The following is a 20,030-nucleotide window of genomic DNA, read 5'->3' on the forward strand; positions in this document are numbered from 1 at the left end:
CTCCAAACACCCCTTCCAGGGCAAGGCCACATGCATTCACAAGCCAAAGCCCCACAGCCCTTTAAGATAGAAAGATCTCCTTTATTAATGAACCCCAACAGTATTTCTTCAGATACAGGAGTTTTGAACTCAAATACTCAGAAGAAAACAAGTTAATATTGCATTATTCTCATAAGAAATACTGCAACTTATTTCCGGTAACATATTGCAAAGCGAAACAGCTTGAAAAGAAAAAAAAAAATTAAAAAAGAAAAGAAATTAAGTCAATCAAACTGGAATTAAAGTTTTGTTTCTTGGAACGATCAAGTCCTCGCAAGCACAGCTCGTTTCTGCAGATTACTCCCCAAACTGTCGTACAGACCCCGATTGCTTGAAATCCTTATGAGCCCACAGAGGTGCAACATTAAAAGCTACGATTATCGGGTAGCAAGTGCCCCAAACTTCGTCCTCCACGGCAGCCTCAGTGACCCCGGCGTTAACGGGTTGTGAACGTCTTCCCCCTGGAAGGATGCACAGAGAAGTCAGCACGGTCCCCAGGGTGGCTGTGGGGCTTGTGGTGGGGCACACACTGCAGCTGAGCTTTCAAAGCAGGCGGGCACTGCTGGTTCAGAACTCAAAGGTGTTTGTGGCTGCAGAACCAGTGAGAGGGGCTGTGGGGAGAGGCTGCCTTTTGCAGAGGGGACAGCCCTCCTGCCCCAAAGCAGAATGCAAAGGGGACGTCAGGACACACATTTAGAAAGTACACCAAGGGGCTCTGAGATTAGCAGAGGGTAAGGGACATGAGGGAAACATGTTCACAGAATTGCTCTCCTCCCTCCACTTCACTCTGCTGCTTATTCACATCCTGGCCCCAGCCAGCAGCTGCAGGAGCTGCAGACACACCGGGCACAAGGACCCAATCCCGTACCCACAAACCCCTAGGGAGGACCTGGCTCCTCCCCCCTCACGAGCTGGAGCTGCCCCCAGAGCTGGCCAGCCAACTCTAATATAACAGGGGAAAAGCCCCAAAAATGCCACCACGGGCCTGGGGGGGGGAAAACACGACACAATGGAGACACCAGGGCTCACAGGACCTGCTGGCACAGGGTTTTGCCACAGACCCAGCTCCTCAAAGGGCATGCAAGGCAGTAAGCTGTGGGTCACCCCCACAGCACCCCAGCTTTCCCTAGACTGCGGTATGCCAAGCTGAGAAGGAGCGAGCTTGTGGCTGGCAGAGAAGCCCAGACCGCCAAGCCCTGCGTTGCCACTCACGTGATTGTTTTCATTTCTTTCTTCTCTGCGTCTGGACGGGCACGGTTCAGCACCTTGAGGAAATCTGACGTTTTCGCCCTCATACGCGTGTGAATATAGGCCTGCGTTTCATTAGGACAAAACAGGGACACGTCAGGATCCTGTCTTCATAGCTGAGATTTCAAGACATATCAAAGCCAGGTCACTCTGAACAATTACCCTCATTTCTGTTGCCAGAGAGGAAATAAACCGGATCCAAAAGGGAAAAATCCTACTTTGCTGCTGGAATGGGAAGCAAATAGGCACTGCCTCTGCCCAAGAGCAGGGAGAAGGTGGCAATGCATCACTTGCCACCCCTGCATGACTGGGGAGGGCAATGCCAGACCTGAGTGAGTTCTCAGGAGGCACCCCTGCCCCATGCTCCTCCCCTGCAGCACCCAGGTCAGATGGGCTGAAGCCACCCTGTGTCCCTCAACCCCGGCCCTCATACCTTCGAGCACTTGATGTGATAGTGCAGGTAGTCCCGGAACGTGTGGATCAGGTTTATGGTGTTGTCTCTGGCTGCAGCATTGGTGTGACGGGGGAACAGCACTGAAAGAAGAGGCCAACACAGACCATTAGTGCCTCCTGAGGCTACCCAAGGGCTTCAGGATCCTGCAGTGCTGGAAACTTCCAGGAGTGCTGTTCTGAATGCCTGCCTTGGTCTCTACAAAAAGTCCTTTACTATGACACGTCCCAAGATTAAGCAGCACTTAATCTTTATATACAAGGCCTAGGAGCACTTTTCCATATCTCCTACAGCAGCCTGGACACAGCTGTGCAGTCTGTGGGATGCAGGCAAGGCCAAGTGCCCAGAGACGATGGTGCTGTAGGAAACTGCATAATGCAGCATCGGTGCTTGGGAGACGTAATCGGAGGAGTCAGCTTGGAGGCAGACCAGAGCAGTCAGGCTGCTCCAACAATTTCAAGATGCAGTCTGCCCTGGGGTCTTGAAATTGTTTGTGGATCTCTCCCTGGCAGCTTGTAACAGAGACAGACTTGGATACAAGTAGGTGGCTCGCTCTTTCCATCAGCTGGTGCTTTGCTAAGTGTCCCACATCCAAGGGCTGAAAGAACTTTTTGTTTGTGTGATGATCTCACCTGAGACTGTCAGATCAGATAACTGGGAAATTGCGTCTCAACAAACATGAAGTATGTGCCATCCCAGCCCTGCCATTAGACAACCCTCCCACAGCTGACAGCTGCTCGGACCTCAGGACACCATTCAAGGAGCACCCTCAAACAGTGCTAACTTCACCTTTCCCTGCAGTGTCTGTGCTCCATCTCTGAGCTCCAAACTACAGGAACGCTGGCCTGAGAGACCCTAAAGATGCCTGAGAGACCCTAAAGATGCATCCAACCATTGCCCCCAACTTCCCTGGAAGAGACCTATCCCTTTGAACAGGGTAGGGTTTGGACTCCTCAGCACTGCTGCCCAGGGGGAAGTGATGGCTCTGCTGGCCACCACCTCTGCAGGCAGGAGAAAGTGGCTCATCAGTGTTTGGCTCACAGCAAAGAGGGAGAGCTGGAGAAGCAGAACTCACTCACTGCCCCACTGCTGCTCTCCAATTGCCCCTGCTGATCAAGTACTGCACAGGTGCCTGCAGCTAGATAAGCTACAATTACACTTGCATGAAACCTTTCACAAGAAACCTCCAGTTTCCACAATATCACAGCAAAGCCACCCTTCCCTTTGCTCTCAAGTACTGAACTTATTTTGTAGGCAGACACTAAACAGCTCACTGTCCACTTCTGTATCTTCTTGCCCACAGCAGAGCTGAGGTGGCCTGATATAGCAAAGGGACACTCCAAGGGGGGTGGACAATACAGAGTGCAACTCCAGAGTCCCTGCAGCCCCCAGTGACCCACTTCAGCACTCAGGGAAGGTGAATTCCTTTTCGTTTTTCATGCAGCAGCAGGAACCTCTCTCCTCCCGAGCATTCCCAGGCCTCAGAGCTGTCTGCTTACCAAAGGTGATGTAGCCAATATTGTCGCCAACGGCCGCGTCCGTGTCTTTCAGCTCCAAGGGTGGCTCCCTGTGGCTGAAGAGCACCTGTGGCGCTGTGTGACTGGCCCGGCGACCCTCCTTGAACTCCTGAACAAGACAAAGTGAAGGTGAGTCTCACTGCAACCCTTCAACAACATGCTGGGTAAACAAATGGGGTTTCCTCACTCCTACAGGGCAATGAGCAGAAGGTTGCCCAGCTTTCCCTGAATGGACAGAGTTCATCAGGCCAAACACCTGAAAAACAAGCCTTTTCCCCAGCAAAACCAGCCCCAAATGGATGGCTATTCTGGGTTTATACATGGCTCTAGTGCAGCCCCTCAGCTGTGTTGGCTTTCAGTGTCACACCCTTGCCATGGGTGTTTTGTGGAAGGGACACCTCAGTCTGAGCAAGCACACAAGACAGCACAGCTCCTGCTGGAAAATCAACACCATCAATGCTTCCAGTGAAAGCGGGCAGTGCCCATCACTCCAGAGGAACGGAAATTCTCAGGGAGAATTTCAAGGTCTCCATCACACCCAACATAAAGGCTCTGCCATTTGAGAAACCATCTCCCACCAGGAGCCTGCCCAGGCATCAAGAGGCACCTGCAGGGTTTGAAGCTTGTATGTGAAGCTTGCTCTTCTTAACGCTTCTCTACACCTTGAAACAATACCTTCAGGCAGGGAGATCCCTTCCCCCATAGAACCCCTGACAGCAGCACAACCCCCACTTCACAGGAAATGAACTGTCTGCATTTCAGGAATTGTAAGGACCATCCCTACATGGGGCTGGGAATGTCCAGAGACCATTCTCCTGCCCCAAGGCAGGGCAGCCTCCCCTCTGCTTCACTGACCTCCAGCCCAGCCTACACATTATCAGCCACCCTTGGCCTCTCCTCTGAGCACAGCTCCCCCGGGAAGGGCAGGAGCATCCATGTCTGTTTTAGAGAACCAAGTAGATTACTGGGATTTCCTTAATGAAATGCTTAGCTTGCACTTCTGCCTGCTTGTGCCAGAGGGTGAAATGGTTCAAATGACTTCACTGGTTAGTTAATAGTCACATTTTCTCCATGAGAGCCCAGATGAGCAGCCACCATGCCCGGCTGCCTTATGCAAGAGCAATAGCTGGAGGGAAGGAGCCAGAGTGACTCAGAGTGGAAATTCTTGTGGCTGGGTAGAGACAGGGTTTGCTGCTGTAAAAACCAAGAACTCGGGACATGGAGACTCCGGGACAGCCGCTGCCTTGAAGCCCTGCCATCTCCCCAGGAGCCTCACTAACCCCACTTTGTTCACATCATGCCTCCTTCCCTGTTTTAAAAGCTGAATTCCAGGCTGAGGGATATGCTGGCGGAGAAAACCTCAAAGCCAGAGCAGATGCCCTGCCTGTAGCAAATGAACACAGTAAACAGAGCTGCAAAATAAGACTTCCATCACAACAGACCCTGTTCTGATGATGCCCAACACAGGTAAACTGGTATGCACCAAACTGGGCCAGTAACTTGCTGTTCATAAGCCTGTCAGCAGCACAGCCTGGCACCCCTGAATAGGTGGGTTAAAGCTCTTCTATCCCTGGAACGCTCTGCAGGGCCTTGCAGGCGGCTCCCCAGGAGGTTCAGCAGACACGAGTGAGGCGGGTCAGTGGCAGGGATGAACACACATACCAGCACGCACTGAGCCTCCCCCAGCTGCACGCAGATGTTTTAATCTCCACAGGCTGCACACACAGGCTAACAGACATGCAAAGTGTTCACTGCAAGTCTCTCCATGCTTTCCAGCTAAACAGCAGTTGCAAAACTCAGCTGAGTGCAGAAGTACTTGGCATTAAAACTGGTTCAAGCCTGCAAATACAGTTTATTCATAGCTCTGAAAAACTCAAATTCAAGAGCTGCCACACTGAGCTGCTGAGTCTTTCTGTAGCATTAGCAGGAAGAAACTTCGAGGTGCAGACAACTCTCAGCTCCATCTCAGGCATGGCATGACATTGTCTCACCCTTCCTCTCTCTTTACAGCCTTCCCACCACACTCAGCTCCTCAGCTGGCGCTGGTGATCCCTACACCACAGCCAGCCACACTACAAGGCCTCAACGTGGGGACTGAAGTATTTACTGTGGTCTTTCTCATCTGTAACACATAATATGTTTGATTGTCCAAATGAGCAAGACTATTAATAAAACAGATGCCAGTGCAAGAGCCAGGAAAATACAATGCCTATGCCTATTAACATGTTCTTCCATCCCGTGCAGCATGGGGCCCCTGCAAAGCATTTACATGCATTAAACTACCATTGTGCTCACTTCAGCCCAACTTCAGCAGCTTATTTGGCAATGCTGCTTCAAGCAAGAAGGCACCTGAATTGAGGACCAGACCCTTTCCCCGTAATTCAGTTTCCATACCTGCATAAACACCTTTCCGATCACCACGTCATCGTCGTCCTTAAATACTGTGCTGAACACAACTGTGACACGGTCCTTTTTTGCCTCAACATACCTGCAGGTGGGTGAGAGAAGAGAACCCAGATGTGAACAGGAGCTAAGAAGATGATCAACTGGACAAGGAAGCAACTGTATGACAAGGTCAAGAAGACAGAACAGCCATTCACAGGCCTGGCTGCTGAAAATTTCCCCTCCCTTGAGACAAATATTTGCAGGGAGCAAAACATTTCTGTTGGGAGTGGCCAGTTCCTCTCCTGCATGCACCCACAAGTGCTGCCACTAACAGAGACTCTTGTGTAACATTCCAGGAGCCTGAGGCATGAGTGTTACCCTCGCTGGATACTTGTGGAGCCTAGGACAAGCCCTTATTACTCTACCGAAGTACCAAGCAGTAGGATTTCCTGACTTTCCACCACAACCTACAGCTGTGAGCAGGAACAGAGTCCTGACTGCTGTCTGACACCCATGCTGCTTGGTTTGAACACTTACATTGTCTCATCGTCCCTGTAGTGGATGACTGCTCTTTTTTCTCCTTCTTTGCCCTCTTCCTGGAATTTGAAATACTTCTCAAAGACTGAAGCAAAGCAGTTGCGCTTCAACATGCCGGCTTGGTGCACAATAGCATCCTTGTCTGCGGGAAGGTTCTCCAGGTCGTAGAGCAAAGAGACATTGTAACCTGGGAAGGGACAGCCACCAACCTTAATAATCTATGTAGGGCCTTAATGAAGGCAGAGACATTTTCTCTTTAAAGAGACACCTACAGTCTCACCTTTGCCTTAAATCCTCCCAAAAGCCCCAGGGGTGAGTACTTCCCACTCCAAGCATGGCCAGAAGCCATGCCTGAACTCAGCACGTGGTCATGGCAACGCTCCTGGGGCTCCTTCCTGAGCTCCCAGACACATGTGCTGGCTGAACTGCTCCCCAGTTTTTTGCAGTGAGTAGGAAGAGATATTGTCACAGGTAACCATGGTTTTCCTGTGTCTCACAAAGCTTCTTTGAGAAGAACAAAGACCCAAACCCTGAGGAACAGAGGCTTCCTGGAGGAGGGCTGCATAAAGAATTACAGCTTGTGCTGCAAGCTACTTCAGCCCTGACTTACCTAAGCCACCTTTTAAATTGACATTCATTGCACAGAGAGCCGCAGATACCAAGCTCTTCAAGTGCAGCCTTCATATAAGCATTTCTGAGCATTACTTCAGTAATTTTGGAATTGCATTCACACACACACACAGAGTAAAACATTATTGCAGGGTTACCTGATTCAGGATTTACCAAGTAGCTTCCATAGACTTTCTTCAATACCTAGAAAAGAAATTAAACATTGAGAGCACAAGCTATCAAGAGTTGTTTCTTCCTGCACAGCCTAAGCCATGTTTGGCCTTCATTTAGAAATATCAAATTACATCACCTGCTTCCCCTAGTCTAAGTGAATTTGGACAAGTATTATATCACCAACTTCTAGTACTATTGGCTGCTCCTGCTCTAGGGAGAGCTCCCTAAATATCACTGACAGGGGACACGCTACATAACAGGACTCAAAACTGGAACTTTTTCAAGTTCCTCCTAGTCTTGAGCTTGCATGAGGAAGAAATCCCCTTCCACATAGCAGAGCCTGACAGAACAGATCTGAGGGCTACAACCATTCCTCCCCTTCAAAGGCAGATGCAAAGTGTGCCCAGTCCCTCTCCTCATGGGATGGCAAGTTCAGAGCAGGGGTCAGGTGCATCGTGGCCCGGCGATCACCTGCCCTGTCTCAGCTTATTGCACAGGACAGATGGGCATGGAGAGGAGACTGCCAGGCAGCTTGAATGCCTCCCAGAAGCAGAACCGCCTACAACATAGCAAAAACCTTTCTTCAGACATAATCACTGCTGAATTTTACATCAATGGCAATTTCCAACTGAGCCATAGCTCTGTGTCAATGAGGGGGCCGGAACAGGAGGTATTTTACAGGGAAGAACACAACAATGCTGTGGCAGAACTGGCCCTCCTGGGATGACACCCACTACCACGTGGAAAGGATGCACAGGCTCTCTGCATGCGAAAACCTCTTCTCAGCAGAGGGCTGCTGCAAGAGATGCCCTTAGCAGGAACCCCACCCTGCATTCTTCACAGTGCGGTTTCACAAAAAAACAGAGCAGAAACAAGCTCCATCATCTCCAGGGAAGTACGGAAAGCAACAGTTTGCTAACTGGAGATTTCAGAATGTAATTTCTATTCAGTCAGCACTTCCAAGGAGGAAGTGCTGCAAGTCCTGCAGAGATCCAGTTTTCCTCTAAAAGTTTAGGAAGTTGCCTTCTACCACTACCACAATGGCTGCTGGTGCACAGTGGTGTCAGCCACTTGACCAGCACAGTGGTTCTCTTGGGATCGCACACTGCACTGATCCCCACTAAATATGCTGGGAGGGCTCCATCATTTGGGCTGCCTGACTTACTGTTTGCCAGCAATGTCTTCAGTGGCAGACAATGCTGCTCCTAGAAAGCTCTGCATACAGGAACCAGGAAAGCAGGACACTCAGTCTTATCTGTTCTGACTTAGGTAAGTCTTGCGGCCATTTGCAGGAACTCACTTTGGGTTCAAATCATCTGTTTCTCACCTGACTCAAAATAAACTGAGGGAGCAGTTTCCTTGTTTTCTTCCAAGGATAGCCACCCAGAGGCAAAAGCCTGTTGAAGAGCCCTGGGTGAACCCCATTCGCTACCATGTGGAGATTTGAAAACTGACTCAGGAACTGAGTCACACTTCCTGCCTCGCCGCCCAACCACAGCTCAGAGAGGCTTCTTCTTTCTACCATAAATGGCCCTCTGCAGCCACAGCCCATTCAACAGGAACTGAGCCTGCAACTCCTCACAGCAGCAGTGAAAAGGGAACCCATCTGCAAATCAAGGTCTGCACACACAGCAGGAGCCCAGCACTGGCTCTCAAGTGTGGTTAGAGTATGAAGAGAAGCACATGGGACCCCAGATCTGTCTTGGTGCCTTCCTTCACCTGTGGGCTCAACACACCAGTCAGGGAAACTATTTCTATATGGTCAGTGTTCACACTAATTTGGACTTGCAAAATTAGTGATGCCTTTTGCCTTTCAGGCTGTAGAGTCATATAAGATGACTACTTATTCATGAGAGAGTGTGAAGACAATTGCCCTTGTCTTCCTGCAAAGTGGGACTCCTGGGTGGCATAGGGCTGCTCCTTTGATCAGTGTGAGATGGGAGTGCAGCTGCTTCTCTAAGGGTCAGATGCTGGATCCACCAACATCGCAAGGGCATTGCTAACCCAGTATTTGTAGGCGTTAGGCCCGGAGATGCTTCCTTACCTCATCAGCACCATGTTCCTGGAGTTCCTTGTAGAATTTCAGAGAAATACTGACCATCACTTTTGTCTTGTCTCCATTGGGGTTTGAAATATGGTAAAGGACTCCATCAAAGTCTAAGAAGCAAGCAAGAAAAATGTGAGGGAACAGGAACCAGTTTCCATTTCTGAGGAAGGTTTTCCCTACATGTTCCAGGAACCGCATAAAGCAATACTATTCCTCTTGCTCCAGCCCTCAAACGTACAGCAAGAGAGAAACCCGCAATTAAGGAAAGTGGCAATGTCATGTAGGGAGATCTGTTATCATTCACAGGGCTGAAACAGTTTTGACACCTGTCCCTCACAGAAATCTTTAGTCTAGTGTCATTTAGCATCCCCGGCAAATCCACTTGTGCTCAATGCAGGAGGATACAAACACGCAGAGACGGGAACCTTCTGGATGGCCAGCACAGAAAGTGACTGACGTGCCCACCAGGCCAGAGCTGCAGCCCGGAGGAGAAAACATCTCTGCCAGCAAAGGCAGCTCAGCTGCTGCCCGCTGTGACAGCTTCCACTTCACTGCAGAATGGGCAGGGAGGCCAGGAGGCAGGGAAAGGCAACCCTCCAGCAACCCAGCATGCTCCTTCCCCATGGAGCTCTACAGCTTACACAGGCTCTTGATAACAGAAGCAAAAAAATCAGTTGCTGAATGAGCACTTGAACTTCCTTTGCATTTCTCCTCCTGGAGAGCAAACTTCAGGTGATGAATTCATTTTGCCTGTTATCCTGAGCCAGCTTCCTATCAACCCAAACCAGATGGTGCTAAAGACCTCATAACAGGGCACCAAGGGCAGGACTGGAGAACAGGCTGGAGCTATGTAGCAGGGACACACCAAACAAAGCTCTGCCACCACTGAACTCACTGCTTTGGGGAAGTTCCAGGGAAAGCAGATAGACTGAGAAAATAGTGGGGCAGCCAACAAAGCCCCAGCTCTAGGGATACTGCAGTGTCCACACCGTCTGCACCTGTCCAGCAGTATGGGCTGAGGTTGGGCAAACCAGGTGCAGCTGTGGGCAGACTGTTTGAGCCAGTCCTTTGTTCAGAGAAGTCAAGAGAGCTGCAGAGCTTACCTGCAAATGTTACTTCTACTGCCTCTGGTTTATTTCTAAAAAGCAAAGAAAACAAAGGAGATGAGAACTCAAATAGCAGCCTCCAAGCTGTGAAGGAAAGAGGATTAATTTCCAATGCCTTATTTCTCACAAGCAGCTCTTCCTGAAAACCCTCCTATCTCCTGCTGTTCAACTAGTACATAACCTTAAACAAGAGATCTTGGATTTTTCCTCATTCCCATAAGCATGAGTTTTATCCCAGATGACATAAAATAGACCTTGAAGCTGGGACAGGTTGTTATTATTTGTAGTTTATTAATAGATTTTGACATCACAGATTTCCAGTTAGAACTGAGAAAGCTGCTCGTCACTAAGAAGTTCGTTTTCACAAGTGCACTCTCTGTACAGATCAGTCATAACACAGGTTTGGGGTCAGAGGCTCTTTTGTAAGGTCCTGCAATACCAGTTCGTGGAAGGGGCTGAGTAATCCTTCCTGACACAGTATCCCCTTTCCATCAACACCAGCTCTGCAAATGCGTTGATATAAGTCACTTGCAGAGAAGACCCCTTTTCCAAGTCCAGGGATAGGAGCAAACCACAGAAGGAAACTGTCCAGGCGTGAGTTTCATTCTGCCCCCCTTCCAAAACGCCCCAACACTTTGCCAACAACCTCTGCAGGAAAAACTGTAGCTCTGGGTTTGCTCTAACACTGCCCTGAGTGGCCTCTGGGATCCCTCAGCAGCAAGGCCCCTCGCAAACCAAAGGTACACCACATCTTACACTGTGACTATGAAGATTAAACTACATCTTAACAAACCCTATTTCCAGGTTGTCCATGATCGGTAGAAGAGTAGGACCCCATGAAAGATGTAACTGCTTCTGGAAAGTAATTTTTTGGGACTGGCACTACATAATGGCTTTCACAACTCTGAGGGGACTGGTCACTCTCCAACACTCTCCAACAAGGAATGATGCAAAGGTATCTCCACTGCTGAGAGCAGGGGTGAAAAATGAGCAGGGGTAAAAATGGCAGTCTGATACTGTTGTTTCACATCATATCTCCACTTATCTTTCAAAAGTGGGTGGTAATTAACAGAGTACAGGCTAATGCTGCTGCTAACATAAATCTAGTCTCTAACAGTTCATTCATACCTGTCTGAACCAACATAGTGAAATAACTCCTTAAACCAAAGCCCGTGATCTCAGCTATGTTGCTGCTGCTGCCCAGAGACAAGCTTCAACCTTTTTGCTGAAACTTGTTCTGTCCATGCATTCGTATGGTGCTGGGTACTGGCTACACCTCAGTACATACACTGAGAAAGGGGGAGGGAAGTGATGATTCAATATCTACTTTCCCAAATCATATTCTGTAAGGATTTAAATGATTTTATCTCAGCAGAAAATACTGTTCTTTCATCAGCTTTTCTGCAGTCAGCCTTGCTCCTGGAAGGAAGAAATGACCACAGTGTGCTAAAACTCAAGTTGGGCAATACAAGGGAGACTAAAGCACTGAACATCACTGATCCCAGACCATGCACCGAGTCAACATTTTACTCTAGTGGAAAGGGAGGAATTAATCCCCAGACAGAGATCCTAAGTAGAAATGATGAGGTGTTGCTGCTTCTTGAAAGTGATTACCTGTGAAAGGCAACAGCTCTTTTTTGTCTGAAGACTGGGGAACCTCTGTCTTTTGTGCCACATCCCTGAAGATAAAAACCACACACTTGAAAGAAGCAGTGCGAGCGCACCCAAAGCAGGTCCTTTAGTTTAAGAGTTGTGCCAGCTACCTGTGACCTCTCTTGCTTTCATCTCCACTTCCCAGCTGGGCCTGAGACAGGCTCAGTGGACATCCCTGGTGGCACATTTAGCTCGGGCTCTTGGAAAGGGGAGCAATTCCCCAAGCTGCATCCAAGGCATTTCTGCTCACCGAGGACTGCTCAGAGCAAAGATGAAAGAAAATCCCACTGATCCCACTCGGTCAGTCGATGCAGACATGTTCTTCTTTTAGAGCACCACACTCAGACGTGGGAATCAGCTTGGATGGCAGTATACATTTTTATAAAAAAAGAAACCTATGTAGGAAGCTTTAAAGATAGCACAGCCAGGCACATGAGAGCTAGGAATATTAAAGAGGAGACATCCTTAAACCCCTGTTCCATCTTCTCAGAGTTATGCCTTTCAAACCCCATTTCCCATGCACATGGAGCTGACACCTCCCGGAGCGCCGGCTCCCAGAACAGTCCTCTGAACACAGCACCTCCCTCTCATAAATGCAGGGAAGCAGCTGACAGCCAGCGCACTGGAGTGGTTTTGCCGAGAAAGGACAATTCCCTGTTTGCCCGCCCAGTATCTCGGGGGATGGTAGGAAGATCACTGGTCGCATTATTGAAGAAGCGGAGGAGACCACGTACCCGGAGCCGGTTGATGGCTCTGCACGAGAGCCTTTGTTCTGCACACAAAAGCTCACCGATAGCACAGCCGGTTTTGGGCCTGTCTTCCTGCAAGCATCTTCTCTTACAGAAGTTATTTTAACGCTGATTTCCCAAGTGGCTCAGTTCCGGTACTTGGGGATGCTGAGGAGGGGAGATATTTAAGGGAAAAGCAGGTAACTGGGCAGAACTTCGAGTGCTGAATATTCAACTGCTTCCTGGCACAGCCTCACTGAAGCGAGGGCTCACGTGAGAGGAATACAGAGCTCCTCGCAGCCACGCTGGCGCAGTCACCTATGGCACGGTGAGTTTTCTGCCTCGCCGGGCACACACCTGAGTAACCCAGGCCTGGCCTGGCCCAAGGGAGGACAGGGAGTGTGGCTGGGAGCAAAGTGAGCTCTCTTAGCCTTTCACAGTTAAAGAGCTTTACAATCGCAAAGTTTAAAGTGCTTCTATTTATTTCTCTGGCTCATCTCACCATAACTACCCTGGCTACTTGAAACGTTTCTACAACAGAAAAACCACCCCTTTTGCTACCTGAACTGTGGTTCCCTCAACAAGAAGTCCCTAGGCAGAAGACAGAGGAGCTCACCAGCGTCTGTACTTTCTGGATGAGTGACAGTGCTGCAGGTCTCACGCACATGATCACTTCCCCTCGACCTTCCACCAACCTCATCTTCCGCTCACAGAAATAGCAGTGGAGATGTGCTGAACACCCTGTGGAGGCACAGCGTGTCCTCTCTGTGTTCAGCCCTCCCTGCTCTTGCAAAGGCTCAGAGGATGCACAGCACGCCTGGGACCGAGCCTGCATCACTGCAGGGTGGGTACCCCTTACTGTCAGGTTAGTGGCGCAATCCCAAAGAGCTCTGCCTGGTCCAGCATGCTCTGGCATCCCGTGCCTCTGTGACGAGACCCTCCACACCCACAGTGGGAATCGGCAGTTTAGCAGCTCGGTGCAGAGTGACTCTAAATCCCAGCCATCTCTAAGTCCCAGCCAGAATGTAAATCCCAACCGGGCAGACAGGAGTTCAGTATTCGGGGTTCACTTCTACCCCTGATTCAAGTATCTGAGAAATAGACTAAGCCTAGCTAGGCTCAGAGGAATTCAGACAGAACAGCCCATCCACTCCTGGGGCAGAAAGCTGCTGTGACCCCTGCAAGCTCCTTACCCATCAATGCTACCTGAACCACAGCCTCCCCCAGTAATCTTCCCTGTTTGCTACCCTCTGCCCCAAATGGACAATAAAACCAGCTCCTAGCAGGAAGGCTTCTCTCTGTACTAAACACTGAATCCAGACCAGACCTTTCTGCAAACCCCTGCCTGAACTCTGATGCTAAAATGGCAGCTGTTCCCAGCAACAGCAGCAGTCCGTTTTCTGATAACACTTATCAGGTTTGAAGTCAAATCCACACCAAATCCCACCTGCCCTCTGCTTGTAACTATAAAAGACCCAGACAGGTTTTATGTCTTCTTGCCTGCATTCCTCCTATTTATCTCCAAATGGCTCCTACACCCTGTCTATCTAATACAGAAGCAGTTCCAAATCAGATTTTTCACCCCGGCAGAACATCCATGTAGAGTCACAGTGCCTGTGGAGAGATGCCAGTGAGCACTTAAGAGCAATAGCAAATCTTTTTTCTGACAGCATTTCCTCTATTTTGACTCTGACAACTTCCAAACTTCCTTGTTTTATTCTCAGGCCACAGATGCACTTAGCCATTTGTTACAATAAATTTAAGACCAATGAAGACTTATAATGATTATACAGAGCCTTCATCTTCTGTATTAAAAAGACCTAGCTGCAAATTTGGCTGACAACCATACTGAAGCATTTCCACATCACAATTAAGGCCTGTACCAAATAATGGAGAATGGCAATTATTTTAAAAGCTGCAGGCATGCAGATACTCTAATCTCTTGCCCCAGAGGAGGCGGGGAAAAGGGGTATTTCAAAGCTTAAAGCTTCAAGCAGAGCTTTCACATCACTGGAGTCGACACACAGTTTGGATAAAGTGAGCCAGATTCAGTGACAGACTGCAGGCTCTTGCTACAGAAAGGTCACCCCAATAAAAAAAATTATGAGCAGTGTCTAAAATTATCTGAACAGTGCCTCCACTCCTGAGCCCTGCTCAGCTAACAAAAGCTTCCCTACGTAAGCTGCAGGAGCATAAGTAATCAAAGAGCTCCCATAGCTCAGGCAGCACACCCACCATGAACTCGAGCAGGAGTGCTCTGTCAGGCACAGAGCAGTGTACAGTACCCCCACACATGCCAGCTCTCCCCTCTCAGTTAGGTGATCTCCTTGTGCCCAAGCTTTTCCCTTGATATGTGCCCAATAGCCTGGAGGAGGCTGGCTGGTAGGAAGGCAGCGGGATTCACAGCAAAGCACAGCTGGTCCCGCAGCACGGAGGCACAGGCAGATCCCCTTCCAGCCAAGTATTCGTTCCAGTTGTGGGTAGGTAGTCCACAGTTCCCCACTGGAGTGATCCAGAACTGTGGCACATCTCTGGGGAAGGGCCTCATTTTGCACACACTATTCACTGTGTTTCTTTAACATAGTGATGGATATCTACTCTTCTCTGGTGTCAAGCACTGGTGGCTGCAGCAAGAACCACTCTCTGAGGATAAAACAGTGTAGGCCCCTCTTGGGAACCCAAGATGAAAACTGAAGCTGGAGCTATGACAGAACCACCTGTGAAAGCATAACACTTTGCAGATCTCGCTTCTCTTCCCTCCTGTGCTGTTGCTCGAAAGCAGAGCACTGCCTAGTTCCAGCCAGAGGTGGTTCACAATCCACCATTAATGCAGTCACCTTCCCTGGTGGCTGAAGCAGGATGTGTTGTGTCTCAGAAGCTATGCTCAAACACCTACAGCACCTTCAGTGAACGTGGACAGCCAGGGTGTACAAGTGCTGCCCATGCCAGCTGAACCCAAGGGTACTGCTTTCTGCCAGCACCATCACCTGAGCGCACATCAGAGTCAGGCAGGTTGAGTTTCAGCAGGTGAGGTTGTGGGGGGAGATGTGCAGCTCCAGGCTGGGCTTGTGAGGACAATGAGCCAGCACCTGCCACTGCTGCTGAAGGAGGGAGACCTGATCCCTGCTCCGTAGCTGCACCATGGCAAGCGAACGGGATGAGGAAACTCATTTAGGCTAAAAATACCCAGTTTTGCCTGTTTAATTTTAACCTAGGTCACTTCCCCAATCCTGTTTCCCTTGAAGCCACAAAAATGCCTCTGTCAGCAAGAAGGAAGGGGTAGCAGAGGAACAATCTCTGGTTTTGATGGGGCTGCTGAGGATTCCTGAAGCACCAGAGCCACGTATGGCCACAGCCACTCTTGCAGGGAGTTTCTTAGTGGTGCCCCGCAGAACTCAAAGCTCCCCTACCCTCCCAGCACAACCAACAGCCTCCAGATGCTCCTTGGTCTCCCCATCATGAACTCACTTTGCATGTCACATCACAAACACCAAGTTCACACTGCCTGGTTTCACCCAGGGCTCAGCCTCGCTGTCTGAAAGGCTCAGCTCCACAGCCCACGAGCACCAAGTGACCGCAGGCGGGAAATACCATCAAGCAGGCGGGTACAGCTTCAGCCCAGCTCACAGGAACTGCTCCGCACCAGGGAAGTTCAGGCTTCAGCTGATTTCCTATGCAGCTAATAGTCATGAAGCTTTGCAGATTTGTATCTACTAATAGCTGTAAAGAAACCAACAATTTGATTTGAGATTCTCTTCCCTCCACTCCCAACCCAGGAAAAGGCATACTGTTCTCCAACTATGCAAATTTGTTTTCTTTTGCACAGTGGGTAAAAAATAAGTAACGGTTTGAGATTGATGATTAATTTACCAAAGATTTAGGGCAAGCTATGTATGATTGGACAATCAAACCCTGAGAACAAAGCCCTGTGCCACACTTTCACTGGGATCAGTTAAATTAGAGCAGGACAAAACTGGATAGCAAATCTGTTTTGGGAAGGTGTTCCTCCCTGGGTGCTAAACAGAACAAGTATTCACCAGACACAGAAGACAATAATCAAAATGTTTTACACTTACAGTGTTTGTGGGGGTTTTTCCTGTCTGTGTGGTTAGCAAAGGGAAGCAATGATGAGAAACAAAAATTTCCAACTGGTAGAGCTCATGCCCTCACATCACATTTCTATCAGAAATGGGAAAACCCACCTGTGACTCCAGCTTCTAGGCAACTTCCTAAGTACAAACGAACTAGTGAAAAGCTTATGGAACAGTTTATTCTCTTGATACCTACAAAAGCTTTTGAGCCACCCTCATTTCAACACACTTATTTCCATGTACTGACCAGGTATTCCCACACTGCATCAGTTCAATGCTTGAAAGCTTCAGCAGGAAATTCCTAATTCAAGTTATTTCAACAGATTCTGGTAGGTTTAGACCTTTGTTTTAAAATGTGGTTGGCTTAAGAGAGTGGATTTAAACCAAGAAATTACAGTATTAAATAAAGAAAAAAAACAACAGATGCATTTAAGTCCATAATCTGTTACCACCTTGATCTAAATATCACCTTTCAATGGTGGCTGTCCAAGGAGGTGAGATATTATCCCATTTACAGGTGGATGCTGCCAAGCACCAAGGACCTTGTCAAGGGAGGACTCTCAGAGGTGGGTTAGGCCCTGCCTCAAGTTCTGCTCTCTATTCGAAGTCCTGCCAAGGCACCTTCCATGCTGGGAATTCCAGGGACAGCTGACGAACCTCTACGCAGAGCAGATTGGAACATATAATATACAACAATAGTGTTACGGCAGTAATTAGCTCCAAGTTCTAGATGTGACCTAGTTCTATATGACATGGTGAAATGTGGAGTGTCTCCCACCTGACAGTCCAGGAAAGCTCTGTAGGGACCTGCCATACCACGGCCACACTGCAGCCATGGGAAGCAGACGGGAATGACATGGCCCATGTCACAGGGCAAGTCTCTGGCAAAGGATTTGGAAAGAAACCCCACCCTGCCCCACTCCCAGGCTGTTGCTGAAGCCACCAGGCACACCTGGCTCCAGGACAACCACTGTGGACCAATCCCTGCATTGCATCTGCTGCACTCCTGGGTTAGAGCAAATAATGGAAACCCAACTCTGCCCCAGTGTCCTGACTCGCTCCTCCCAGTCACTGAATCCTTCAAGGCTCGACCTTGCCCTGACTGTCTTGTTTTCTTCCCCAAGACACACCTTGGAACAACCATCACCAAAACAGTGAAGTACATGAAATCCCTTCCTGCCTCCAGGATGAGCACCACAGGAACGAGCCCAGAGCTGTGGCCGTAGGGAAAAGAAATTTCACATGAATAAATATTGCATAACACCCATTCCTTAGAAAAGAGAGAAAAAAAATGCACCTCACTGTGCTGCACTTGCCTGGACAGAAGGATCCCCAGCACAAGCACATAAGAAAATGCAGAAGTAAATAACTTCCTCACCTCCAGCTACACACTCACGACACAAAACTTATCTAGAAATGACATCTAAAGAACACAACATGCCATAGATGACTAAGAGGTAGAAGCAGAGCACCATCAGCTGCGCTACGGATCGATCCAGGAACAATTGGTACGTCAGGAAAGCGTGCCAACGCGCAAGTGAGGTGGCTCTGCTGCACAGCAAAATGGAAAATTTGGGAGTCTGCAGGCTGGTGCAGGGCGAGCAACGCCAGCTCTGCTCACATGGAGTCAGGGTTTTGAGGTGCATTTAAACCTGCAAACTGCCCCCTCCACATTCACACCAACACAGGGACACACATACACATTCTTCTCTCTCCAGCAGGAAGAGTGCCTCGGAACGGACTTGTGATGGACAAGCTGTCCTGACGCACACTATTAACCTTGGTACATGCTGTACTTTCTAATGGATGCAGCTGCAATGCCACAGTGGGCACCTGGGAGCTCCCTCCTCCCAGTTTGGTGCCTGTGCTCCAGGGAAACCTGTTGCATTAAATGATCAGGCTCAAGAAGAATCAACATCTGGGAGCAGCTCGGCTATCAGCAGCCCGTGAGACTATTTTATGAAAAAACCACCAAAACACCAACCTGAGCAAGAAGTCAACTGAGAGTGTGGGGAAAGCAGAGGAAGTGGCCTCTGTCAATGTTCGGCATACAAAAGGTTGAGAGCTTCAAAAAATCACTGGAGAAAAAGGTGACACAGAAAAAGGTGCCTGCCTGGGGGGGTCCTTTCCCGGAGCAGCCTGAGCCGTGCTCTGCGAGGCGCCAGGGCAGGCTCCACCCCAGAGATAACACCACGGCGCTTTGACTCTCAAGGCTTAGTCTCTGTACAAAGGTGTCTCGGCCAGCACACAGAGCAGCGAGCCCACAGGCAGCTCGGTGGCAGATTCATACGTTCATATGCAGGGACTTCCTTCCAAGCTAAGCTGTGCCTTCACAAGGATCTTTACAGCCCTGGTGCAACACTCGCAGTAAAAAATCACCAGCTTCCCAGGGACTCAACTGTCCCAGCAGAGACGCAGGTGCAAACCAGACCCCCCAACCCACACCCAAGGCCAGGACACCCACCAGGCTGGCACCAGGGGCCGTGGCTGACCCAGGGGCCTGCATCCCTCCTCCTCGAGAAAGCAAAGAGGGAGAAAGTTGGAATGTGCTCCCCACCCCCAAGGTGAAAGGCCGAGGCCGCGACTCGGCACCACAGGCTTCCTGTTCCTCGGCTCCCCCCACACATTCGGTACCAGCGCTGGCACCACGCCGATGAAGTCTGCACTACCCAAAGCAAACACCCCTGCAAACCCACCTTCCTCCCTTCCCAACTTCCTCCTCGTTCAGGCCCTGTCCTCCAGCTCTGCCTCCTCAGCTCATCTCAACACTGCGATGTCAAACACCCTTCCCAGATCCCTCCTGCTCCTCCGGAGCTCCCTACTGCCCCATCAACCACCCCACCCAGCCCCACTCTCCCCTCTCCACTGTCTGTCCGGCTCTGCTTCTTCATTCCCCAGGCCCTCCCTCTACCCATCCCCGCCGCCCCCAGCTCAGCTTCCCCACCCCGACCACCCTCCTCCCAGCCCCCTCACCCTGCAGGCCCCCACCCCGTGCCCGCTCTGCCCTCCCCGCTTCCCGGGTAGCTCAGTGCCCGCCGGCCCGGTGCCACCCCCGTCACGCTCTAGCCCCCCATCCTGCCTTGTCACCATCCCCACCCTCCCCCGGCACGCCCCGCCGGCCTCTGCCCCGTGCCCGGGCGGCGGGCACAGCTCCAGCCCCGCTCAGCCGTCGCCGCGCCCCCGCCCCTCCCTCAGCCCGCGGCCCCGTCCCCGCCCCGCCCCGGCCCTCCCTGCTCCTACCCGGCGGCCGCGCCCTCGAACTTGAGCGTGAGGGTCTCCTCGATGATGCGGTTGTTGACCTCGAGCAGGATCATGTCGGTGCCGGGGGGGCTCTGGGGGAGCCGAGCCCGCTGCGCGCACCGGGGACCCGCCCGACCCTGCGCCGCCGCTTCCGCTCTCGCGCGCGCGTCACGTCCGGCTCGGCGCCGCCGCGCGCGCAGGCCCC

At 50.4% G+C, this 20,030-nt stretch overlaps 1 protein-coding gene across 1 annotated transcript; it reads right to left on the reverse strand.

Moving 5' to 3' along the window:
* Positions 1–60: 60 nt before the first annotated feature.
* ARPC2 (actin related protein 2/3 complex subunit 2) lies at positions 61–20,004 on the reverse strand. The gene is made up of 10 exons (XM_064661222.1): positions 19,826–20,004; positions 10,111–10,145; positions 9,005–9,117; positions 6,945–6,990; positions 6,178–6,364; positions 5,650–5,743; positions 3,238–3,364; positions 1,721–1,821; positions 1,252–1,352; positions 61–500 (listed from the first exon to the last, which is right to left on the reverse strand). Exons 1-10 carry the CDS (start codon positions 19,897–19,899, stop codon positions 476–478), a joined length of 903 nt encoding a protein of 300 aa, XP_064517292.1. The 5' UTR covers positions 19,900–20,004; the 3' UTR covers positions 61–475.
* Positions 20,005–20,030: the final 26 nt, after the last annotated feature.

Source organism: Pseudopipra pipra, chromosome 7 (assembly GCF_036250125.1).
Source record: "Pseudopipra pipra isolate bDixPip1 chromosome 7, bDixPip1.hap1, whole genome shotgun sequence".
Classification (NCBI taxonomy): domain Eukaryota; kingdom Metazoa; phylum Chordata; class Aves; order Passeriformes; family Pipridae; genus Pseudopipra; species Pseudopipra pipra.